Source organism: Acinonyx jubatus, chromosome A2, assembly GCF_027475565.1.
Source record: "Acinonyx jubatus isolate Ajub_Pintada_27869175 chromosome A2, VMU_Ajub_asm_v1.0, whole genome shotgun sequence".
In the NCBI taxonomy this organism is placed as follows: Eukaryota; Metazoa; Chordata; class Mammalia; order Carnivora; family Felidae; genus Acinonyx; species Acinonyx jubatus.
Window position 1 is genome coordinate 157989105 of NC_069383.1, and position 24976 is coordinate 158014080.

Below are 24976 nucleotides of genomic sequence, written 5' to 3' on the forward strand. Positions count from 1 at the left end.
CTTTTCACATACACAGGTTTCTCACGCCATACAAAAGTAAAGCGTTCCCATGAAACCTTTTGTGAGCCAAAATGGCTTAAAGAGAGGAAGTACTTCTCATTAATTTATACAGAAAAAAATTGTTAGCGTTCCCAGACCCAAAGAATAACCTCTCTTCGTTTTTTCTGAGACTTTAGGGCACATCCTACTAACGGATGCACAAAGTAAATCAAGATAAAGTACGGATGCCCATAGACACAAGTCAGAGCCCTGGGGGCTGGGGGCTGAGATGCTGCGTGTAATCCCCGGGACGGGCCTTGGCGGTGTCCCTCTCCCTGCCTCTGCGACGTCCACTGCAAAACCAATGCCGAGTACTATTTTTTCGCTTTTCATCTTTTCTCATAAAAGGGCAAATCGTTTTCAGATTTCTTTCGGTTCCACAAAAACAGGTACTAACGCAGGTCTTTCGTAAACGTGAAGTGGCGTAACGGAACTTTAGAAAAGTGGGGGATACCAGTATTATTTACAAATACTTTTGATTTTGGTTTTAGGGGATCTCGCGGGACTTTGTGGGAAATGGACTGGGGCGGAGACCCGACTGGAGGGGAAAGGTGCTTCAGCTGAGAGAGGAGGGGGCGTGGCCTCAGGATGGGGAGAGGGCATGGGAGCTGGGTGCCATCAAGGACCCCGGCCAGGTCCCTCTCTGGAGCTCCGATCGGAGGCGCGCGAGGGGAAAGTCAGAAGCTGGGAAGACGGAGTAGATGGAAGTCTTAGGGTCCACCTGACCCCCAGTCCCTTCTCTGGGGGTGGAGAAACCGGCTGCCCGGAGGGGTGGGCAGGGGGGCGGAGGACAGGGGTAAGGACCAGTTACAAGTAGCATCCTCAACAGATGGAGCCTCCAGACTCGGCTGTACCCCAAACACCCGGCCTCAGCATGACCCACGGGGAAGGGGGGGTCCTCGAAGATCTTCAGAGGTAAAGGGCCCCCCAGTAGCCACTCAGTCAACACACAGCCAGTCACAAGGGCCCGATACATGTAGGCTCTGTTCATTTTCACATCTTCCCTCATCTCAGGGGTCCCTCAACTGTCACCCCCAAATCTCTTATTCACCCCCACAAGGAATGTTGAGATCTCCCACTGCGCTTTTAGACCCTGCCTAGAAGTCCCCCCCACTGTCAGCTTGAAATCCCACCTTATCACTTCAAGGACAATGTCTGTCAGGAGATCCCGTGTTAACTTCCTCTCTGGGAACAGGACACCCCCCTTCACCCAAGTTCATCAGGAAGGAGGTGTCTTCCTTGTGCTGAGAACAAAGGAAGCCGACTGCGTTAGCATTTCCTGTCAGTGCATTTAGAGGCCAGCGGTGTTAAGTCAGGTCTGCCCCTTCCACGACCCAGCAGCACCCTCCACGTCGTCGCTAGGTCCCCCACTCTGGACCCTCTGGGCCACAGAACATCCCCTCTGCCCTTCCCCAGGTCGGGGCAAAGAGCAGCCCCTGGACTTCTGTAATTGTAACCACTGTGGCTGTGCTTCCGTCCCCGGGGTGCCCCGCCTGCTCCCCACTGCCTTGCACCTCATTAAGGCAACTTCCTCCTGCAGGCTGGCCACGATGTCACCCTCGGGGCTGCTGCGGGGGGCCTGCAGGACCACACTTATCTCCCTGCTCCTCGTCTGCTGTCTGCTGCCCCCAGGTGAGGCAAGTCAGCCTGGGGAGGGCTGGAGTTGGGGGATCAGGGGAGGGTGGGGGAATGGAGAGAGCAAAGCTTCCCACATCCTGGCTGCCGCAACACTTCCTTAAACTCCCACCTGACAGGGGGCTCATCACTGGCCTCAACAGAAAGTTATGGCTTCCTTAACTCAGCCTTCAGGGCTCCCCTGCCTGTGACTTGTCTCCTACCCCAACGCGCGTGCACACACACACACACACACACACACACACACAGTCCCTCCCTGGACCTCTGTCTCTCCTTTTCCCTCTGCCAGGATCACTTCCCTTTCACTCAGATAACCAATTCTTACTTTCCCTTCCGAACTGGCCCGATTTGTCCCCTCCTCCAGGAAGCTTTCCCTCACATGCTTCCTCCTACAGTCTGGATCAGGGTCTCCCCTAGCCTTCCTCGGAGGCTTCCCCAGTTCCTGAGCAATCATCTGTCTTCCCCACCGGACTGAAGTTCCAGGAAGGCAGGGAGGTGATGCGAAAAGGTGGGGCCTGCAGAAGGGTAGATTGAGGCACAGGAACAAACAGCGGTGTCCCTCTGCTCCCACAGGTGCCCAGGGGCAGAAGTTCCCGCTGAGGGTGGAGCCCCAGAACCCGGTGCTGCCTGCAGGAGGGTCCTTCTTGGTGAACTGCAGCACGGATTGCCCCAATCCCAAACTCATCACCCTGGAGACATCCCTACCCAAGAAGCCAGTGGGCAATGGCCTGGGCTGGGCAGCCTTCCAGCTCAGCAGTGTGACCAGTGACAGCCAGGTCCTCTGCTCCGGCTTCTGCGATGGCTTCCAGATGACAGCCTCCTCTGACATCACAGTATACCGTGAGTGACTGTGGCTTGGAGGTGGCACTGGCCTTGGGCAGTAGTGGGGGTACATGGCCAGTGGTGCGGGGGAGCAGGGAACCCTGAGTCTCCAGAAAGGAACGAGGGCTCTGACCCAGAGCTTGGACCTGAATGTGTGTGTGTGTGTGTGAGAGAGAGAGAGAGAGAGAGAGAGACAGACAGACAGACAGACAGACGGACAGAGACAGAGACAGAGACAGAGAGATACATCTCAACCATATGCCAGGGCAGCAGCTGTGAAATCAACTTGCGTCCCGACAAGGATTCTTAAATGATACCTCGTGTCTTTTATGTATTACTTTTATTTTCACAGCAGTTAATCATTCATGCATGTGGTTCCAGAATCCAAAAGTATAAAAAGGTGTGTGTTAAACCTCCATTGCCTTGTGCTGACTGCGAGTGGTCACTGTTTTAAATGTGGACACTAGGGGTTCATTCAGTCTTTAAGAAGTCTCCCAGGTGGGGGAGGTACACTTAGGAGCCCCATTTCACAGATGAGGAATTTAAGCCTCAACGGGGTAAAGTTGCTTGTCAGGGTCCATAGCCTGGAGAAGTGGGTAGTCTGGCCCTCAAGCCCTTGTTCCTAACAGATGAGTCTTCCTTCCCAGACCCCACTGTTACCAGTTTCTTTCTCTCTCTTTTTTTAAATGTTTATTTATTTATTTTGAGGTAGAGAGCGAGAACCAGTGGGGAGGGGGCAGAGAGAGGGAGGACACATGAAGCAGGCTCCAGGCTCTGAGCTGTCAGCACAGAGCCCAATACGGGGCTCAAACTCATGAATCACGTGAGATCATGACCTGGGCTGAAGTCGGATGCTTAATCGACTGAGCCACCCGGGTGTCCCCTGTTTCTTATGGTTCCTGCCAGAATCCCTCTGCACTTAAAAGAATACAGTAGACGAGAAAATAGAGTACGGACACTCATGGAACCTACCGTTTTGTGAAGCCTTCCTAGATAAGTGTAGTGTGTGCGTGTGACCGTGGGTAGGCTCCTGCTGTGGGCCAGTATCCGTTTTGTGTACCTGTGTGCGTGTCTGTGAGCGTCTGTATGTGTGTCATCATCTCTGTGTGTCTGTGTGAGTGCACACGCGTGTCTGTGTGTATGTATCTGAGTGTGAATGTGAATGTACACGTCTGTGTACGTCAGTATCCACACCTGTGTGTATATCTGTGTAAGCGTGTTTTCTATGTCAATGTGTGTGTCCGTGATGGCCGTGGATGTCTGTCTGTGTCAGTACATGTCGCTGCATTCATATCTTTGTGTCCACATTTCTGTATAGGGCGTACATTTGTGTGTGTTTCAGATGCCTCTGTCCAGGGCTCTGCGGGAGCCTGTAGGTCCTGGCTCACCGCAGCCGACTGTCCTCACCTTTTCCCAACCCTGTGTCGCACTGGGTAGCTTAAAAGCGGCCATCGAGGCAGTGTTTTCATGGTAGAAATTGGCGTATGCTCCATATTGCGGCTAGCCCACCGCACCCCAACCCCGAGTTCCCGAGCATTCCTGGCATTTGCTGGCCTATCATCATCTCTGACCAGTGGTGCCCCGATGGGGGCCTCTTTGTTAAATATTCTAAAATCGTAAATAAAGGTTTCTCCTACTGTCCGAAAGTAAAGCATTCCTATGAAACTTTTTATAAGTCAAAATGATAGAAAGTGAAAAATCAATTAATTTATATTGACAAAATGGTGAGCATTCCCAGACCCCAAAAATAACCTCTCCTAGGCTTTTTTTTTTTTTTTAGCTTATTACTTTATTTTGAGAGAGAGCACATGCTCCCTGAGGAGGGGCAGAGACAGTCAGAGAGGGAGAGAGAGGATCTCAAGCAGGCTCCATGCTGTAAGTGCGGGGCTTGAACTCAACAAATCATGAGATCATGACCTGAGCCAAAATCAAGACTCCGATGCTTAACTGACTGAGCCGCCCAGGCGCCCCTCCTAGTCTTTTCTGAGACCTTAGGACACATCCTGCTAACGGATGCGCAAAATAAATGGAGATAAAGCACTGATGCTCACAGACACAGGTCAGAGCCCTGGGGACTTGTGGCTGAGATGCTGAGTGTAATCCCGGGAAGGGAGCCTGGTGGCACCACCCTCCCCGTGCAGGGTGCCTGCTCTCTGTATAACTGCTCTCTGTATAGCTGCATGGTATTTTCGTTTTTTGCCATTTTTTTAAATTTTATTTTTAATTTTTTTAAATTTACATCCAAGTTAGTTAGCATAGAGTGCAACAATGACTTCAGGAGTAGATTCCTCAGCGCCCCTTACCCATTTAGCCCACCCACCCTCCCACACCCCCTCCAGTAACCCTCAGTTTGTTCTCCATATTTATGAGTCTCTTCTGTTTTGTCCCCCTCCCTGTTTTTGTATTATTTTTGTTTCCTTTCCCTTATGTTCATCTGTTTTGTCTTGTCTCTTAAAGTCCTTATAGGAGTGAAGTCATATGATATTTGTCTTTCCCTGACTGACTAATTTCACTTAGCGTGATACCCTCCAGTTCCATCCACGTAGTTGCAAATGGCAAGATTTTATTCTTTTTGATTGCCAAGTAATAAATACTCCATTGTGTGTGTGTGTGTGTGTGTGTGTGTGTGTGTGTGTGTGTGTCACATCTTCTTTATCCATTTATCCATCGATGGCCATTCAGGCTCTTTCCATACTTTGGCTATTGTTGATAGTGCTGCTATAAACATTGGGGTGCATGTGTCCCTTCTAAACAGCGCACCTGTATCCCTTGGATAAATGCCTAGTAGTGCAATGGCTGGGTTGTAGGGTAGTTCTATTTTTAGTTTTTTGAGGAGCCTCCAGACTGTTTTCCAGAGTGGCTGCACCAGCTTGCATTCCCAGCCATTTTTCTTAAAAGCGGAAATACTCTTCAGATTTCTTTCCGTTAATACTAACTAACGCAGGTCTTTCATAAAAGTGAAATGGTGTCATGGAACTTTTGAAAAGCTACACTTCCCTGTAGTAAGATGTGAAATATTTTTCATGGCAGCCAGTGCACGGGCCTCTGTGATAGCTGAGATCCGGGCTCAAATCGTTGAGGGTATGAGATGTTTCCCGAAGGAGGCCCAGGGTTTGGTACGTGTGCCTCAGAGGGACACTGCTGTTGCGGCGGGGAGAGGACCCAGCCTGGGGTGTTGAGTCCCTCGTGACTGTGTCAGAGCATCCTGAGAGGCTGCTGTGGTAAGAGCCTGGAGAGCCTCGGATGGATTGAGGGCGGGGGGGGGGGGGGGGTGGCTGGGCCAGGCTCTGGGAGAGGCCAAGGCCAGAGTCCAAGCCAGAAGCTGGGAGTAGCCATGGGAGTCCCTAGATGTGACATCAAGGAGGCAGGTGACTGGGCACCTGGCTCAGTCGGTTAAGCGTCTGGACTTCAGCTCAGGTCATGATCTCATGGTTCAGTTCGTGAGTTCGAACCCTGCACTGGGCTGTCTGCTGTCAGCTTTGGACTCTCCATCTGCCCCCCACTTCAAAAATTAATAAACATTATATATAAAAAAAAAAAAGGAGGCAGGTGAATACACGGGTCTGGAGTTGGGAGTCTCACCTTCTAAACCCAGCCGGGCCCCTTTCTGGCTATGTGTCCTTGGATAGGTCATCTCACCTTTGCCTCTCTGGGCCTCAGTTTCTCCATCTGTAAAGAAGAAGAATAATAGAGAAGATTTCACTTGGTTGCCTGTGAATGAAGGTGGATGACATTTGGAATAGGAGGGGCGGCTGGGCGGCTCAGTCAGTTAAGTGTTGGCTCTTGACTTCGGCTCAGGTCATGATCTCACAGTCTGTGAGTTCAAGCCCCACAGCACGCTCTGTGCTGACTGCACGCAAAGCCTGCTTGAGGGTTCTCTCTCTCTCTCCCTCTCTCTCTCTGCCCCTCCCCCGCTCATGTGGTCTGTTCTCTGTCAAAATAAATAAACTTAAATTTTTTTTAAATTGGAAAGTCTAACGAAAACTCTAAATAAACAGGAACTTTTATGAGTACTAATAATGTTGTATGTGGTCATAAGTTGGTCCCCTTCCTTCCTTCTTCTTTTTTTTTTTTTTTTGTTTTTCTTCCCTTAACTGTGAATTTCTCCAGAACAGAAAAATCTGACTTTATTTCAGTGCCTGGCAAGGTGTCCCACGAAACAGGAAATAATAATCATGATGCTAAATGACAATAGCAAACACTTCTGCAGGCACATACTAAGTGAGCTCTCCAGGTTTATTCAAAATTTCAATTCTGCACTGGGGCACCCTCAGCCCCCTCTCTGCTCTCTGGGGTGGGAGTTGCAGGGCTGGCTGCTAAGGGCAATTCTCTCCCACCCCCAACGTTACCCCAGGGTTCCCGGAGCGCGTGGAGTTGGCCCCCCTGCCCCGCTGGCAGCCCGTGGGCGAAAACCTCACCCTGCGCTGCCAGGTGGCCGGCGGGGCGCCCCGGACCAACCTCACGGTGGTGCTGCTCCGCGGGGAGGAGGAGCTGAGCCGGCAGCCGGCCGTCGGGGAGCCCGCCGAGGCCACGGTCACGGTGCTGGCGGGCAGAGACGACCACCTCGCCAATTTCTCGTGCCGCACGGAACTGGACTTGCGGTCCCGAGGGCTGGGTCTGTTCCAGAACAGCTCGGCCCCCAGGCAGCTCCGAACTTTCGGTGAGGGAAGGGACTGCGGACGGTGGGTTATGAGCTAAGCCAGAGTAGAAGCGCCCTGGCCGGGAGGGTTTGGAAAACGGAGTGGACTGGACCTCAACGGCTTCTGGGAAGGCATGCCCTTGGCTACTGGACCGTGCACAGCTTCCGTTGGGAGACTCGCGGCCGCGGTAGCCTACGAGAAGGCTCTGTGGGTGTATTCTGGGTAGGGGGTGATCCAGGCCGCAAGGTATTCTGGGAAAGGACCGTGGTTGGGGGCACTGAACGAGTCATGGGGTAAGGGGAGACCCTTTCACGGTTCTGGGAGACCTCCTCCTGCTCACGCCTGCCCTTCTCCGCAGCCCTGCCCGTGAACCCCCCACACCTCGTTGTCCCCCGGCTCTTGGAGGTGGGAACGACGTGGTCCGTGAACTGCACCTTGGACCGGCTGTTCCCGGCCTCCGAGGCCCAGGTCCAACTGGCGCTGGGGAACCAGATGCTGAATCCTGCTGTCGAGAGCCATGGGGATACGATCACGGCCACAGCTACAGTCACAGCGAGCGCGGAGCAGGAGGGCGCTCGGGAGATTGTCTGCAACCTGACATTGGGGAGCGACAGCCGGGAGGCCCGGGAGAACTTGACCGTCTACCGTAAGAGGGGGCGGAGCCAAGACGGCTCGACAGGCGGGACAAGGGGCGCGGCCTCGGTAGCCGAGTGGCGCCGCACAGATGACGAAGACTAGACTGGAGAGGTGGGGCCTGAGCCTCCAGAGTGGGAGGGGTTGTAGTGTGGGCGGGGTCTAAGTAACTAAGGGTATAGCCCAAGTGTCCCAAGTTGGAAGGGGGCGGGGGGGGGGGGTAGGCGGTGGGGACCCGCAGAGTAGCAGAAAGGCATGGCCTGATACCTCGAGACGAAACAGGTGTTATGGAGGGCGGGGATCCGATGTGAGGTGGGTGGTCAGTAAACTCCAGGGCAAGGCCCCGCTTTTAGGCTTCTGGGGGCCCATCCTAAACCTGAGTGAGTCCAGCGCCTCTGAGGGGACCAAAGTGACTGTGACTTGCGCGGCTGGAGCCCGAGTCCAGGTCACGCTGGACGGAGTTCCGGCTGCGGCCCCTGGCCAGCCTGCCCAGCTTCAGCTAATCGCCACCGAGAGGGATGACAAGCGCAACTTCTCCTGCAATGCCACGCTCGAGGTGGACAGGGAGATCTTACACAGGAATAGGAGCGTCCAGTTGCGTGTTCTGTGTGAGTAGGTCACTCTGACCTTTAAACCCTTGCTCCCCTTGTTTGGTGGGAAGACATTACTCTTCCTTGCCACGCTGTGACTCCAGTATGTCTAATCATTTGACCGTTTCATAGACGGTCCCAAGATTGACCAAGCCAAATGTCCCCAGCGCTTGACGTGGAAAGACAGAACCACCAATGTCCTGCGGTGCCAGGCCCGGGGCAATCCGGACCCCGAGTTGCACTGTTTTCAGGAAGGCTCCCGGAATGAGGTGCCCGTTGGCATTCCATTTACCGTCATGTTAAACTATAGTGGTACCTACTCCTGCCGGGCGGTCAGCTCTCGAGGCACATACACTGTGACCGTGGTGATGAACGTTCAGGGTGAGCCAAAACGGGGTTGCGGATCCAGATGGGCAACCCACGCGGGGAGAGTGCATGTGTTTATACTCCTTGCTTCTCTGCATAGGTCGGAATGCCCATGCTGTCACCATCGTCATGGTGGTGTTAGTGACCCTGGGGTTGGTGACTACCACTGCGGCCTTAGTGTACGTCTTCGGGTTGCAGAAGAGGAGTGACATTTACCAAGTGAACCAGGGGAGCACTTGGTTGCCCCTGACGTCTAGGCAGCCCGAGGAGGCTGTGGGGGAGGGGCCGTCCTGAGCTTCGAACCTGGGGGATGCTGGACCAACGACGATAGGGGTTTGGCTGTATCCCCGGTTCCACACCAATAAAGCCCTGAAAATCCAGAGTCTGTTGCTTGATTCCACTTGCGCTAAGGAGCTCACCCACTGTGCTTTGCGTCCTTTGAGTGACAACTTTTTTTTTAATCTTTTTTTTTTTTTTTTTACATTTATATATTTTTGAGAGACAGAGAGAGACAGAGCGTGAATAGGGGAGGAGCAGAGAGGGAGACACAGAATCTGAAGCAGGCTCCAGGCTCCGAGCTGTCAGCACAGAGCCTGACATGGGGCTCGAACTCGCAAATTGCAAATTGCAAGATCATGACCTAGGCCAAAGTGGATGCTCAACTGACTAAGCCATGCAGGCACCCCAAATTTCTTTTAATTTTTTACATTTATTTTTGAGACAGAGACAGAGCATGAACAGGGGAGGGGCAGAGAGAGAAGGAGACACAGAATCCGAAGCAGGCTCCAGGCTCTGAGCTGTCAGCACAGAGCCCAACGCGGGGCTCGAACTCACGGACTGAGAGATCATGGCCTGAGCGGAAGTCGGATGCCTAACCGACTAAGCCACCCAGGCGCCCCTCTTTGAGTGACAACTTATTGGCAGAAAGGGGTGGGGCCTGTGGCGCCCAGAAGCGGCTTGAACTCTTGAGAGGCGGGCTGGGCCTTAGCCAATGGGCCGAGGGGGTGGAAAAGGAGGTGGGGCTTCTCCTGGCCAATCGGCGGGCGCGCCCTCGTTGCCGCTCTATGCCGCTCCGCCCAGGCTCGCTGGTCCCAGAAGGCGCCGGGTTTCCCAAGATGGCGGCCGACGTGTCCGTTACTCACCGGCCCCCGCTGAGCCCGGAGACTGGGGCCGAGGTTGAAGCTGACGATGTCGCGGAGCGCCGGGCACCCGAAGAAGAACTGCCGCCGCTAGATCCAGAGGAGATCCGGAAACGCCTAGAACATACCGAGCGCCAGTTCCGTAACCGCCGCAAGATACTGATCCGGGGCCTCCCGGGGGACGTGACCAACCAGGTATGGGGGGGGGGGGGGAGCGTGGCGGGAAATACCACCGTGCGCGTGCGCGGGGGGAACCGGGAGACACCAACACTGGGCTCCGTTGAGGGGCGTCGGCGGGAGAGTCCAAGCGCGGGATCTGTGCGGGTTCGGGAGAAACCAAGAGCAGGATGGGGGGGCGGTGATGGAAGGAGAAACCAACTTTGGAGTGAGGGAGGACGTTGCTAGGGGCGACCACGGGCTTGGACGAAACCAAGTTATCTCAGGGGACAGGGAATGGAAGGGGGCGGGCAACTTTGGCCTTGCTGGGAATTGTGAATGGGCTGCTATAGTGGTGCCGTGGAAGTAGGGATGGCAGTTGGTCCTTCCTCTGATTGTGTTTTTCCCCACCCCCTCTACCTTGGGGTGGCGGGACCTCGTATCCAGAAGTTTCAGGGTTGGCTAGAGTAAGCCTTTCCGTAGCACGCGTTTATCGACTCCTCTGAGAGATCCGGAAGTTGTAGTAGTTTCTGGGGTCTTTTCTTCCCCCAAACCCCTGGATTAATTTGGAAAAATAGAGACTCCTGTCCCCAGCTCAAAGACCTGCAGGAAAGGGGGGGGGGCACTGTTCTTTGCCCCCCACCTCACACTAATCTGGCCTGAGGTGCCCTTCTTTTGGGGCCTACATGGGGCAGGGCTTCCCAGTGCTCTTTGGACCCAAGGAGATTGCATCTAGTCGGCCCTGCCCTGCCGCGCCGCAGTGGGATGGGTTCCTTCTCCCTGCTGCTGAAAAATCTCTGCTCTCTGACCCACCCGCACATCTGCCACTGACTCTCTGTGCCCGTAGGTAGGCACATGGCTGGTGGAGTCCCAGAAGGGAAGGGGTGTGACTTGGCGACCGACCTAGGTCAGGTGCCACTAAGCATGGTCTAGTTTTTTTCTAGAGCTGGTCCTCCTAGTGCTTACCGTCTCTCCGGTGAGAACACTTTATCTCCCGCGGGGTGCACAGTGTGTCTGGCATCAGCTGGCTCAGAGCTTACCCTCAACGTTGGTTTGCAAGAAGGCCAGCCCTGTCAGCCTGAGGGAATTGGGAGGCAGGTGAAGCCATGCAGTGTGGGCTTATTAAGCACACAGGGCCCCCAGTCAGGTACCCCTGGGTGGCATTCCCTCTGCTGCCCTGACCAACTGCATGACTTTGGACATGTTCCTTCGCCTCTCTGAGCCTCAGTTTTTTTTTCATCTACAAAATGGGCTAATGCGTAATTTGTCCGGTTGTCGGAAAGAGTCAGACTTGCAAACTGAAGTTCAGATGGGTTGAAATTATTTCCCTAAGGGGCATACCGCAGAGCTGGGACTTGAACTCAGACCCAGCTTACTCTTCGGTATGTTGTGTTAGTTCAAAGCTTGGAGTCTGCAGCTAGGCTCTGCATCCCAACTCTGCCAGGAGTGGCCTCAGCGTCCTTGGACAAGTAACTGCTTTGAGCCTGTTTCCTCCTTTGTAAAACGGGTCTGGTAATTGATCTGCCTTCTTAGCTGGTCCATGTGGAGGTGGCACTGGGTGGCTCCCTTCAGCCCCTGGTGACTCCGTATCCTTTGGCTTCTTTCTCCACAGGAAGTGCACGACCTGCTCAGCGACTATGAGCTCAAGTACTGTTTTGTGGACAAATACAAAGGGACAGGTTTGTGGGGCGTGTGGGTTGGGCTAGTGGCAGGAGGTGACAGTCCCTCAAGCTGGGAGGGTCCAGGCCCAGTGCTTCCTCTCTTGAACTTCAGGCCCAACATTGTCCCCTAGGTCAGGGCAGGACAGACTGTTGTCCCAGTCTGTCTTTCATCCTGGGTACCCACTGTGGGGCAGCTTTGGTGTTCCTCCCCTGGGCTGCCCGACCTGGGCATTGGGCTCCCCACTTCCCGTGCCCATCCCCCCAGCCAGCCAGTCACCCAGGCCTGTCTGGTCTTCTCCTTCAAGCCCTCCAGAACAGTCGGTGCCCTTCCATCCCTCAGCTTCCTTCCAATCCGTACCTTCTCCATCTCTTCCAAACTGGCAGCTTCCCACTGGCCTCTCTGCCTCCTTGACTTCAAGCCCCTGCTTGTCCTCCCCCAGTAGCCAGCTCTGATCTAGTTGCAAATCTGATCCAATCTGGTCCTAACCTTGATTATTCTTCTCTCTCCAAAACTCTCTGAGAGCCTTCTCCTGACTGCCTTGCAGGGATGTGCCCCAGCCTCACCAGCACCTCGGGCACCCATAAGGTTCCAGGCTGTTCCCTCTCCCAGTGTTCTTTTTTTTTTTTTTAATGTTTATTTATTTTTGAGAGAGAGAGACAGAGTGTGAGTGGGGGAGGGACAGAGAGAGAGGGAGACAGAATCTGAAGCAGGCTCCAGGCTCTGAGCTGTCAACACAGAGCCTGAGGGGCTTGAACCCACGAGTCGTGAGATCATGACCTGAGCCAACGTCAGATGCCCAACTGACTTGAGCCACCCAGGTTCTCCACCCTCTCCCAGTGTTCTTAGCTGTCCCTTCTGCCATCTTCACAGTGCCCTGAACACCACACCCATCATGGCACTGTCACCCTGGACCATTGTCACTTTCTCACTCACCTGCCTCCCACACCGAGTGGTTGGTTCCCTGAGAACAAAGATGGGTCTTGTCAGCCTTGGCACCCCCCCACCCCCACCCCCACCCCTTGCATGGGAAGCTCTCTGTGGATGTCTCTGCCTTAAACCTTCCAGGGCCTTTTCTTGCAATCTATAAGATGGGTGAGAAGTAGCTGAGGACAAGTAACCCCTCGAGACTCACCTTGCAGCCTAGAGTAGTTCAGATCTTGGGCCCTGGAGACTAATAGACCTGGGTTCAAGTTCCGGTCTATCCTCACTCTGTGGCCAGAGGCCAGTGATGTACCTTCCTGAGCCGCAGTTTTCTCACCAGCAGATTGGGCATGACCTGCTTGAGTTATTCATGAGGCCAAACACACTAGAATACCTAAAAAGCCTGACACCTAGTAGGTGCTTAGTAAAATATTGGCAGGGGCAATGAGTCAGAAGTATTTACTGGGCATCTCATATGAGGATATGCGAGGCATTGAGGATCCAGAAGTTAAATGACACTTTCATTCATAAAGTCTTCCCACAATGAGTGTTGAATGTCCTGTGCTGGGCACTGGGTACATAGCTGGTAACCAAATGGAGACAGTCTAGTCTGTGAAAAAGGCTGTTGTTCAAACCGCTGCAAACGTGGAGGTGAAATGACCATTGGACCAGAAACTGCAGAGCCCTGTGAGAGCACAGAGCTGGGATCTGAAACAGGAACAGTCAGGGTAGGCTTTGTGGGGGAAGTGATGTTTGCAGGCCGACTGTACCGTGGGTTGGAGTTAACCAGGTGAAGAATCCTGGAGGTCAGTGTTCCATGCTCAGGGAAAAGCCGGTGCAAAGGCCCGAGGCAGAGTGTGCGTGGCACAGTCCAGGAAGTAGCAGCAAGAAAGAGGTGGGAGAGGGCCAGCAAGGCCAGTGGGCCAGGCCACGCAGGAGCCACTGGCCCCTGCAGTGAGACACCCCTGGGCACCGGCATGGCATTATCTGATGATCCTTTTGAAAAGTTCCCTGTGGCTGCTGGGTGGAGAGAGCAAACCAGGAGTGGCAGTGGGGGCTGAGGCTGTGGCGGGTGACAGGGGCCTGGATTTGAGAGGTGTTGGTGGCCTGGAAAGGTGGTGAGGGAGGGGTGCAGAGCAGGGTTCTGGGGTCTGCCTGCCTGGGTTCAAGTCCGGACTCCTTCACTCGGGCAGGAGGCGCTGCTCTGGGCCTCTTTTCTTGCTGGCGAGACGGTGGCGGGCAGGAGTACGTTATTCTTATTTCACGTGAAGACACGGAGACCCCAGAGCCATTTGGGCTGGAGCGGAAACCCCGGCCCCAGCGACCACATGCTTAAGCACTCCCGTGTATCACCTGAGTTAGCAAGTTTTTAGGACCCAGCCAGGCCCCAGTAGGCGAGCACTGCTATGGGTTGGGAGCGCGGACGAGGGGCAGGAAGCAGGCCTCACGGAGGCAGGAGACGCCTGTAGCAGTCGTTAAGGCTGGCAACCGTCCCATCCGGCTGGTGCCTGAAATGTCCCGGTTGTTGGATACCCCAAAGTCACACGAGGAGGCTTAAAGGGAGGTGGCGGGCGGCCCCGGGGTGAAGGGTCGGCCTCCGCTGATCCTCACCCTCCTCCCCTTCCCACTGCAGCCTTCGTGACCCTGCTGAACGGGGAGCAGGCCGAGGCTGCCATCCGCGCCTTCCACCAGAGCCGCCTGCGGGAGCGGGAGCTGTCGGTGCAGCTGCAGCCCACGGACGCCCTGCTGTGCGTGGCCAACCTGCCCCCCAGCTTCACCCAGCAGCAGTTCGAGGAGCTGGTGCGGCCCTTCGGCAGCCTGGAGCGCTGCTTTCTGGTCTACAGCGAGCGCACCGGCCACTCCAAGGGCTACGGCTTCGCCGAGTACATGAAGAAGGACTCGGCCGCCCGTGCCAAGTCGGACCTGCTGGGCAAGCCGCTGGGCCCGCGCACCCTCTACGTGCACTGGACAGACGCAGGGCAGCTGACACCCGTCCTGCTCCACTCCCGCTGCCTCTGTGTTGACCACCTGCCCCCCGGCTTCAGCGACGTGGACGCCCTGCGTCGGGCGCTGTCGGCGGTCCACACGCCCACCTTCTGCCAGGTGAGCCCTGCGCCCAGTGCAGGGGCCAGCGCACCTCAGAGGGGCCCTTTGAAGTCACCTGCCTTTCCTAATCTCCCGGGTCCCTTTTAGTAAGACAGCAGCAGTGCCACTTTGAATGGGGTTCTTGTTTGAAAAGCCACGTGGTATAGGGGGTGACAGCCCAGCTAGGAGCCAGATGGCTGGGGTTCAAATCCCTGCGAACCCTTTAGTGACTTGCTTAATCTCGGTGGTCTCGGTCCTCCGTATAACACGCAGGTGAGACCACCTTGGTGAAAGCTCAGTGCGAGGCTCGCTAGCCTCTCGCTCTCGTGTTGATCAGGTTTGTCGAGTGCCTGCTGGCTCCCAGGCCTGGCACGAAGGAGGCTGCTCAAGAGAAGCCCACGGTCCATGTAAGCCTTGAGGTCAGGAAGTTGGGTTTGGTTGGATTCCAGCCGTGCTCTGTGGCTCTGGGCAGTCACTCACTCACTCTGAGTCTTGGTTTCCCTCCTCCGTAAGAAAGGAGTCGATACTCACACATCACGTTGGCCAAATGGTCTCTGGTTCATTCAAGTCACATTTGTCATGCGCTTCTTTGTGTGCGGCACGAGCCCCGGGACAGGCACAGTGTGGGGAGAACAGGCCAGGCCCGGTTCTTAGCCGGCAGATAGTCTCGCCCGAAGACCCCCAGCAGAGACATTCCTTCAGCACCCACCGAGCACATTCCTTGGAATTGCCTCATCCTAATACAGCCCAGAGAAGCAGGTGATATCCCCATTTTCAGGGGGCGCAAAGAATTCAAGCGCCCTGCCGAGGGCTGGACAGCCAGGGCATGGCAGGGCCGGGATCGGAGTGCCGTGGCCTGGCTCCAGAGCCCCAGGCCAGCGTGGTGGAGGCTGGTATATGGCTCTGACCCCGGTTCTGTGGCCCGGGTGCGTCCTGTTTCCCTTGTGTAAAGGGAGTGTTGGGCCTGGGGACCCCGACATCTTAGGAACCCCTCTCCTTGCTCCCTTTGCATTTGGTCATGCTGCTGCTTTCCGTTGGGGATCTACTGTGTGCTTGTCCCTGGGTAGGCCTCCTGCCGTGTGCTAGGCTCTCTGGTGGGGCTCAGGACAGATGACTTAGCTTGACAGCGACATCCTCTCTTGGAGGTAGGACAGCAGGGCCACGACCACCACCAAGTTCTCACTCTGAGCCTCAGGTTCCCCATCTGGAAATGGGGCTGACAGTGTTTTGTGATTGGGTTGTTGTGACTGGCTGTTTGTTCCTTCTTCCACTTACAGTAGGTGTCCTGGTTGAATGGAGGACAGGCCCAGGTGTCAGGCATGTTGCAGTTGGAGCCTTAATCTCCCTAGGTGGGAGCCACGAAGCCTTGGTTGCCCTCTGACCCCTCTCTCTATTCATCTGTGAGACAGGGCATGTTGTGAGAAGGTGTGCATCTGGGCCTTGGTCAGAGGTGAAGGTGGAGTGCTCAGTCGAGGTGGGCTGATGGCTGGAGCCACCCTGTGCGGGCACTGAGCAGGTGCACACCTAGGGCACGACCTTTCTCTGTCACCGTGGAGCAGCTTCTTGAATCCCCACAACCACCCTTTGAGGTGGGTTCGTTTGCTGGCCCCACCTTGCAGATGAAGAAAACAAGGCCCAGGGATGGGCATGTGCAGTGATATGCCTGCCAGTAAGGTGGGCTGGGAGTCAAGGTCAGTCAGCTGACCCCAGGGGGTGCGGGGAGTCCACATTCTTAAGGTGGTCACCCTCACCTCCCAGGAAGGCTGGATGCTGAGCTGGGAGTTTGCTGTCCTGCTGGGGAGTGTCATTTTCAACATAACCGAGATGTTGAAAGGAAATCCCGTAGCTCACAGGCCAATTTACATCACATCTGATATGCTGATGCCATAGATATGAATAGAGCACGTATCGTAAGACCTTGGGTGTTGTAAGAAGCCTTTCTCGTTTTATTTTTTTTTTGTGAATGGGCAGTCCAGTCTTGTTTTGAAACTCAGCACGTCCAGAAAGGTCACTGGCAAAGGCTCCCTCCGGCCCCACAGCGCCTTTGCCTGCAGCCCCTGCTCAAACCAGTTTGTTGTGTCTCCTTCCAGGGTGATTTTATCACGCATTTCAAGCAGATGTTCATATGCCCTTGCGTTCCCCTTTCCCTGACCCAGATACTGCCATGGCTGCTTTGGTTTGGTTCTTACACGCTTTCTTGGACACATTTTCGTGTTTAGGCATGAGAGCTTTCTCATTCCTGTTGAGGCTGCGATATTTTCCATTTCGTGGGTTCTGCCATCCTCATGGATGGACGTTGTCTTGATTCCAAACCATACTGTGCATCACTGGGGACCAGGAGGAGCATTGTTGGCTCTTTTTTTTAATGTTTACTTATTTTTGAGAGAGAGAGAGAGAGAGAAAGCATGAGCAGCAGAGGGGCAGAGAGAGAGAGGGAGACACAGAATCCAGAGCAGGCCCCAGGCTCTGAGCTGTCAGCACACAGCCCGACACGGGGCTCGAACCCACAAACCGGGAGATCATGACCTGAGCCGAAATCGGACACTTAACCGACTGAGCCATCCAGGGACCCCAGCACCATTGGTTCTTAAATATCTTTTTTTTTTAATTATTTTTTTTATGTTTATTCATTTTTGAGAGAGAGAGACAGAGCATGAGCGGGAGAGGGGTTGAAAGAGAGAGGGAGACACAGAATCTGAAGCAAGCTCCAGGCTCCCAGCTGTCAGCACAGAGCCCGACGTGGGGCTCAAACTCATGAACCGTGAGATCATAACCTAAGCTGAAACCAAGAGTAGGACGCTTAACTGACTGAGCCCCCCCAGGCGCCCTGAGCATCATTGGTTCTTGAGACCGCCATAGCCACAGTGAGGCGGGTAGTCTCCTTAAGGCCATCAGCCTAGCTTCATCTGATGCCGGCTCCAGCTCTGTGGCCTGAGCAAAAGGACTGCCCTTCTCTAAGCCTCAGTTTCCTCACCTGCTAAGTGGGCATGCTGACGGTGCCTGCCTCTGCGATGTGGTGAAACAGCTCCTGCAGCACCCAGCCCATGGGCGTGCAAGGTCCCACTGGGTGTCCTTCCAGTATCTGCTTGCTCTGGGACACCACCAGCCCACGATTCTGGCACCCACAATGCCCTGAAAACCCAGAGGTTTGCTCCCTGAGTTGGTGACAGGCTCTGACCTGACCTGACAAGGGGCCATCTGTGGCCTTTATCTTTGTGCCTTGCTGCAGAGTTATCTGTGTATCTGATTCATGGGAGCCTCAACCCCACTGGGGGAGCGGACACATGATACACAGCGCGGGCCGCATCCTTCTTTCTCCCAAACAGCGTTGATCCTGGAACACATCTGGCCCCAGGGTCTGGATCGGGGGTGGTGGGCCTGAAGTACCAAAGGGCCGCCGTCAAGGGAGGTGGAGGGGCCTCCCTCCCTCCCGGCCCTGCCAGCTTGGAGCCACCTGCCTCACCCCCAGGCTGTGTGTCCTTCCCGGTCCCGGCTGCCGTGTCTTCAGCCTGAGGCTCGTGGTTGAGCAGCACTTTGCAGCCACCCACCTCGTCTCCTGCCAGCGTGTCCTCTTCCCAGCTCTATAACCCGAGCGTGCCATCCTGCCTCCCTGAGGCTGCCTGTGCTTGGCAGCCCCCATCAGGGCCCCCAAGTGGCGCTGACGAGAGGCCCAGGGGGCTTGACCCATGCAAGGCCAGGTCCCAGCTTTGCCCTCCCACCAGCTGTGTGACCTTGGGCACGTCGACCTATTTGAACCTCAGTTGTCTCCTCTGAAAAGTGGGTAGGGTGCGGCCTCCTAGGGCCATTGAGAAGATTCTATGAGCCAGTGCAGGAACAGGGTTCAGAAGAGGGTAGAACCAAGAACCCACCCCCTCTGGGGAGTTCGCTGTCATGATCCGGGTCTGGTCGCTGTGGTCACTCCGTGTGAGGGTGGCCACTGTCACTCGGGTGCTCACGTCTGCCTCCCCCTGCCCCATGCCCCCGCCAGCTGGCCTATGGGCAGGACGGGCAGCTGAAGGGCTTCGCTGTGCTGGAGTACGAGACGGCAGAGATGGCTGAAGAGGCGCAGCAGCGGGCGGACGGCCTGGCGCTGGGGGGCAGCCACCTGCGAGTCTCCTTCTGTGCCCCGGGGCCCCCTGGCCGCAGCATGCTGGCTGCGCTCATCGCCGCCCAGGCCACGGTGAGTGTGTGCCTGGGACGGGTGCCCCCGGGGGGGGGGACCGGGGGGCGAGCCCTCCTCTCTGGGAAAGTCAGGGTGCCAGCTGGGCTCTGGGGGTGAGAGGGAGGGGTGAGCCGGCCTCCCCATGGCCGGGTGGCGCCCTGAGCCGCTCTTCTGTTTCTCTCTGCAGGCCCTCAACCGGGGCAAAGGGCTCCTGCCCGAGCCCAACATCCTGCAGCTGCTCAACAACCTGGGGCCCTCCGCCTCCCTCCAGCTGCTGCTGAACCCCCTGCTCCATGGCAACGCGGGGGGCAAGCAGGGTAAGGTGGGGCCGGGCAGAGTGGCGGCCACGGTCCCCATCGCGCTCAGAACCCCAGCCTCCCCAGACCGTTTTCCCATCTGAGCTATAAGGGACTTGAACCCACAAGCAGGGGCTGGGGTGAGTGGCAGTTACCAGGGTGAGCTGGTGTCCTGAGCCCCTCACTGGGGCGAGTGAGGCAGGGTGGTGGGAAGGGGCCGGCCCTCCCCACAGCAGACTCCCTTTCCTGGGCCCCTTTTTTGGGCACGTCAGTTGCTTTCTGGGAGCTTCGGGCCCCGGGTTGCGCCTGACCGGGGCAAAGGCTTCCGTCTGTGGTCCGCTCTTCACTTCCCGGTCTCCCCCAGGCCTGTTGGGCGCACCTCCAGCCGTGCCGCTCCTCAGCGGGCCGGCCCTGTCCACGGCACTGCTGCAGCTCGCCCTGAAGACCCAGGGTCAGAAGGTAAGTGCGTGCCCGGCCCGGGGCCCCCGGGACCTCCTCGTCCGCACGGACACCCCAGCCCTTGTTTCTCCACCTCACGCCCTTCTCACATCTGCCGGGGGGCTTGCCGTCACCGGGGTGATGGGACATCTGGTCGTGTCTGTGGGGCTCAGTACGTGGCCTGGTCTGTCGCAGGCGCTCGGGACTCAGGAAGGGACTCAGTCTAGGGAGGAAAGTCCAGGCCTCGCGGGGGAGGAGTGCGGTCTCTCGCTCCCACCTCCTCAGCGCGCATACAGGGAGACCCGTACAGACCAAGGCACACACAGATAGGTATACCGCGCATAGAAATACATACGCCACGTCACCACTCTCTCGGTGCACGTACGCGGAGACCCGTACGTGGGAGGCATGCGCACACGCCTGCAAGCAGACCCGCCGCACACGGACACACGTGCCGCTGACCTGTCTGTCAGGGCCACGTCAGTGACACGGGTGTGTCTGACAGTAACTGACGGGATTAGGGAATTAGGGGCTCACCCTTGCGTGGCTGGTACACACACTGTGTTGGACACTGTGCTTCCGTAATAGGGGGGCTGGGTGTGGGCAGTGTGCCTAAGAAGGACTGTCCTGTGTGGGGTGACAGGCCCTGACGTGTTGAGCATATGGTGCACGCCCCCTGGGGCTCCCCGGGGTCTCAGATGGGCCCTGGCAGACAGGAGGCCCTCCGTCCCCATGGGACAGCTGGATGGGTGATGGCTGAGATGTCGCAGACACTGGGGGACGCTGTGCGTGTCTGCCTGTGACCGGCCGTGGCCTGCACTCTGGGTGTGCTGGGTGTTGTGACTGTTGAGACCCTGGGTGCCACCTGTCTGCTGCCCGGGCCACCCTGGCCCATCTCCAGCTGATTGTGCTCTGTCTCCAGAAGCCTGGGATCCTGGGAGACTCTCCCCTGGGCACCCTTCAGCCTGGGGCCCAGCCGGCCAACCCCCTCCTCGGAGAGCTGTCTGCAGGTAACACAGACCCCCGCCTCTCCTCATCTTTCTGGGCCCCTTCCCACTTTCTCTTCCTGAGGCCCCTGTCCTCACTGGGCCTGGGAAAATGACCTACTGTCTCTGGGTCTCAATAGTCCCATCCGTCCGTTGGGCCCCCACCTCCCAGGGTGGCCGTGAGCATCCTGGGAGTTGATGTACTCAGAGGGGTCTGTTCATTGCCCAGCACGTACCTGCTGATCCTTGTCCAAGCTCAGGGCCCCGGGAAGACAGGTCTAGTGTGGTTGGACACCAACACCTCCTTCTCTCTGTAGGGGGGGCCCTGCCCCCGGAGCTGCCACCCCGGCGAGGGAAGCCACCACCTCTGCTGCCGCCACTGCTTGGCCCCTCTGGGGGTGACCGGGAAGCCATAGGCCTGGGTCCCCCAGCAGCCCAGCTCACTCCACCCCCTGCCCCGGTGGGCCTCCGAGGCACTGGCCTTAGAAGCCTCCAGAAAGACAGTGGGCCTCTGCCACCGCCCCCCGGGGTAAGGCTCCTCCCCACATCCAGTACCATTCCAGCCTCCCCCCCCCCACCCCCCCGCAAGGTGCTGCCTGCCAGGGGCCCTCACGAACCCAGCCCTCCTGCTACAGGTCTCGCTGCTGGGGGAACCCCCAAAGGACTTCCGGATCCCCCTGAATCCCTACCTGAACCTACACAGCCTACTCCCAGCCAGCAACCTGGCGGGTAAGGAGGCTCGGGGCTGGGGAGGCACAGGGAGAAGCCGCCGCCCAGCTGAGGGCCACCTGCCTCACCCCCCAGCCCCCGGAGGCGGTGGCGGAGGTGGTGGCAGCAGCAAAGCCTTCCAGCTCAAGTCCCGCCTGCTCAGCCCTCTCGCCAGCTCCCGCCTGCCCCCCGAACCAGGGCTGCCCGACAGCTATGGTTTCGACTACCCCTCGGTGAGTACCCAGCTCCCATGTGGTCTGCCCTCCCGAGGGGCGCTACCGTGGCCCCTTGTCCCCTTGATAGCAAGTCATTCTCCAAACAAGTATTTCACTAATACTGACTGCCCGGCAAGCACAAGGGAGACAGAGAAGAATGTGCCAGACACTGTCCCTGCCCTGAGTCTCCTGTCTGTTTGTCTCTGCCCATCAGACCTGGTTCCTGCCTGTCTTTTTCTCCCCAGAGACTTTAGGCTGCGCTTCCCCTTGGAGACCAGGATCAGTGTCTTGTCGGTCTCTGTCCTGCTCTCCCGTCCTTGATTCCTGTCTCTGTCACTGGAGAGCTGCTCCTTCTATGATTCCAACCTCCTCTAGCTCAGACGTTGCAGCCTGGCCACCTGTGTAACCCCTGTGTTACGTTATGTTTGGTCCACGTTGGGTTTTAAAAAATTTAACAGCTGAAATAAACGTCACTGCTGACATGTAGAAGAGTTCACACAACCCGGATCCCTCGCCGGCCTTGAAGAACTCCGAACACCTAGGTCCATGGGAGCCACGTGCCTTCCCAGCAGCCATCTCTGGGGCCAGGGTGTCACCACTCCTGGCAATGGGGCACACTTTCTGTCTCACTGCAGCTGCCCCACCTGCAGTGGAAAGTTGCCCCCACACAGTAGAGCGTGCCCCCTCTTGGCGGGGGCACTTCCCCAGTAACAGCTGTGCTGTGGGATTCAGCCAGGGGTGAGGTTGGTGCAGACTCCAACCCAGCGTGCTTCTCCCACTTTCATTCAGGACGTGGGACCTCGGCGGCTCTTCTCCCACCCACGGGAGCCAGCTCTAGGGCCCCACGGACCCAGCCGACACAAAGTAAGAGCTGCCCTGTCCATCTCCCCTCCTGGGTGTATCAGTTAGCCTGTGCTGCCTGACAAGTGGCCCCACCACTTTGTGGCTTAGAACAGCAAACATTTTTTCTCACCATTCTTCCTGGTGTGTGGGGGGAGGGGGTGGGGGTCTCTGCAGTCACATGACATGAGTCACATGACAGCACAGCTGGGGCTCAGCAGTCTGCAGTGGTTTTAGCCACATACCTTGCAGCAGAGGCCTCAGCTGCAGCGATTTAGCTGCTGCATGTGGAGCCCATCCTCCAGCAGGCCACCCTGTGATGCTGTCCTGCGTGTGGTGGTGGTCCCGGGGTTCCCAAGAGGAAAGGAGGTTCCCAGAGGCAGGCCCCTCTGCCTTTACAGTCATGCTACCCTCCTATTGGCCAAAGCTAGTCACGGGACAAAGCCCAGTGTCATTTGGGAGGGTCTGCAAAAGGGGTTGGATTCTTCAATAATCTGTCTCACTCAGCCCGGCCCCCTCTCTGCAGATGTCACCCCCGCCCAGTGGTTTTGGTGAACGGAGCGGTGGGGGCAGCGGGGGGCCCCTCTCCCACTTCTATTCGGGCTCGCCCACTTCCTACTTCACCAGTGGCCTGCAGGCTGGCCTCAAGCAGAGCCACCTTAACAAGGTGAGGAGCCTCCCCAGCTGAGGACAGGTCCCCAGGGACAGGCAGGATGCGGGAGGCCCTGTGACCCTTGGTGCCTGGGCCAAGCCTGGGGTGGTGACAGAGCAGGGGTCAGCTTTGCTCAGGGCCGGCCTGAAACAGGCTGTGCTCCCCACACCTGTGTGGCTCTCACCTGGTATTGCCCAGCCTTCCTGGCCTCCTTTTACTCCCTCTCCAGTAGCCCACGGTGTGGGTGATGTTAGCCCCGGTTGACAGATGAAGAAACCGGCTCAGAGGAGAGAAGTAATCTCCCCCCCCCCCCCCCCGCCATGTCCTAGCTAATGAGTGGGAGAGGCAGGATTTGAGCCCGAAACCCCTTGCCTTCGCCCTGGGGGCTGCTTCCTCTCCCACTCCATCTCTCTCCCATGTCTCCCAGGCGGTCGGCTCCTCTCCACTGGGCTCTGGAGAAGGGCTCCTGGGCCTCGGCCCTGGGCCCAACGGCCACAGCCACCTGTTGAAGGTATGGAGCTGGGGAGGGGCAACGGGAGCACGCGGGGCTGGGGAGCGGTGGCCCCCAGGTGGCCCCTGACGTGCCACCCCCTCCCCTCTGTCTCTAGACTCCGCTGGGTGGCCAGAAACGCAGCTTTGCCCACCTGCTGCCCTCGCCCGAGCCCAGTCCAGAAGGCAGCTATGTCGGCCAGCACTCCCAGGGCCTCGGCGGCCACTACGCAGACTCCTACCTGAAGCGCAAGAGGATTTTCTAAGGGGCCGGCGCCAGATGCTCAAGGGCCTGCACCGAATTGCTTTTGGGTTTTCTGGTGTTCTGTTTGTGTTTCCCTCTCCCCCTTTCAGTAATAGAAAAATCTCTGAAAGACTTTGTTGACCAACCAGCCGGAGCCCAAGGAGTGTGGGGGAGTCTGGGGGCCAGCTCCCGGCACGGAAACCCTACAGCCTTAAGAGAGAAGGGCCCTGGCCAGCTCTCTCTCCCCTCCCCTGTATCCGCCTGTGTCTGTCTCTCTGGGAGTCCTCTCCTGCCTCGTCACTCCTGTATCTTGGCCTTTCGAGTGCCTTGGAGGTTCCCCTGGCCTCCCGTGAGGATCAGAGACTGTCCCCCTTTTTTAACTTTGACGATTGACTTTTGTTTCCTTTTCTAATTTGTATTATTTTTTAAACAATCCAGGACGACCCCCAGCTCTGATTCCTTCAAGGTCCAGCCTGTCTGGGCCTTCATTCCACACTTTCGGTTTGAAATGGCTCAGCCCTTTTCCTGTCCTGTCTGCTGCAGGCATGGATGTGCCCTGCCCCTGCCCGCCCACTCTGGCCTGTACTCCAGCTCGGGGTCCCCAGCCTCCTGCCACAGTTCCCTCACCTTCTGATGCCTTAAAGCCGGGTCCCAGGCCCTGCGGTCAGAGCCTCTTAGATGCCGAGCTCCGGAAGCTTGACTCAGGACCAAATGGCTCTGGCCTGGGGATTGGGCCCCTCTACCCAGAGTCCCCACTCTGGGGACAGTAAAAGGCCAAAGCCTTGGTTTTGGCAAACCAACTCATCATCCCTCCTGCCCAGGCCTAGGTGCAGAGACGGGTTTTCTCTGCCAGCTCAAACCAGTCCTGCTGTCAGTCTGTGGGAGTGGGGTATTGTGCATCTCACTGAGCCTCTGCTGTCTCCCCCCACCCCCACCCCCCATGTTGAAGATGAGCTCCACCTCTCCATCCCCAGGCTAGATCACCTGGAGCTGGCCTCCTGGCCTCCTGTGGGCCCAGTGGGAGTCCAGCAACTTCAGGCGGATAAGCTCTGCCCTTGCCCAGCAGCAGGACCTTTGGGCCTGAGGAGAGCCTGGGCCCCTCCCCCTGGCCGGCTGGGCCACCAGCTTCTCTCCCCGGACTCTTGGGGGGGGGTCCACATCCACTCCAGGGGGGTGTCGTCTCCCCAGTCCTCTCTCACAGACTTTCCTTTGCTGAATTAAAGTTTGTAAGTAAATGGTTTTAAAGAAAGCAGAGCTG

General features: G+C 57.0%; 2 protein-coding genes across 4 annotated transcripts; both read left to right on the plus strand.

The window, feature by feature from the left end:
* Window positions 1–1336: 1336 nt before the first annotated feature.
* On the plus strand, window positions 1337–9125 carry ICAM3 (intercellular adhesion molecule 3). Of its 2 annotated transcripts, none has more exons than XM_053219918.1 (8): window positions 1337–1355; window positions 1580–1671; window positions 2248–2514; window positions 6851–7156; window positions 7495–7782; window positions 8123–8377; window positions 8492–8740; window positions 8826–9125. In XM_053219918.1, exons 2-8 carry the CDS (start codon window positions 1590–1592, stop codon window positions 9017–9019), a joined length of 1641 nt encoding a protein of 546 aa, XP_053075893.1. In that variant the 5' UTR covers window positions 1337–1355; window positions 1580–1589; the 3' UTR covers window positions 9020–9125. The 2 variants fall into 2 exon arrangements, with proteins under 2 accessions (XP_053075893.1, XP_053075892.1); XM_053219917.1 differs by lacking the exon at window positions 1337–1355 and adding an exon at window positions 1413–1455.
* A 675-nt stretch (window positions 9126–9800) lies between these two features.
* Window positions 9801–24967, plus strand: RAVER1 (ribonucleoprotein, PTB binding 1). 2 transcript variants are annotated; one of them, XM_027050569.2, is made up of 14 exons: window positions 9801–10059; window positions 11633–11699; window positions 14237–14706; window positions 18677–18868; window positions 19038–19167; window positions 19511–19605; window positions 20507–20594; window positions 20888–21099; window positions 21206–21299; window positions 21375–21511; window positions 22283–22357; window positions 22860–23000; window positions 23413–23496; window positions 23594–24967. In XM_027050569.2, the coding sequence occupies exons 1-14, from the start codon at window positions 9841–9843 to the stop codon at window positions 23738–23740; spliced, it is 2151 nt and encodes a 716-aa protein (XP_026906370.2). In that variant the 5' UTR covers window positions 9801–9840; the 3' UTR covers window positions 23741–24967. The 2 variants fall into 2 exon arrangements, with proteins under 2 accessions (XP_026906370.2, XP_026906368.2); XM_027050567.2 differs by having other exon boundaries at window positions 21206–21511.
* Window positions 24968–24976: the final 9 nt, after the last annotated feature.

Excerpts from the sequence above, each read along its gene's own strand:
- RAVER1 (XM_027050567.2), top strand. The coding sequence starts at position 9,841 with ATGGCGGCCGACGTGTCCGTTACTCACCGGCCCCCGCTGAGCCCGGAG. Across the intron at positions 21,512-22,282 it reads ATGGTTTCGACTACCCCTCG|GACGTGGGACCTCGGCGGCT; the intron begins GTGAGTACCCAG and ends ACTTTCATTCAG. Across the intron at positions 23,001-23,412 it reads AGCAGAGCCACCTTAACAAG|GCGGTCGGCTCCTCTCCACT; the intron begins GTGAGGAGCCTC and ends CATGTCTCCCAG.
- ICAM3 (XM_053219918.1), top strand. The coding sequence starts at position 1,590 with ATGTCACCCTCGGGGCTGCTGCGGGGGGCCTGCAGGACCACACTTATC. Across the intron at positions 7,157-7,494 it reads CAGGCAGCTCCGAACTTTCG|CCCTGCCCGTGAACCCCCCA; the intron begins GTGAGGGAAGGG and ends CCTTCTCCGCAG. Across the intron at positions 8,378-8,491 it reads CGTCCAGTTGCGTGTTCTGT|ACGGTCCCAAGATTGACCAA; the intron begins GTGAGTAGGTCA and ends ACCGTTTCATAG.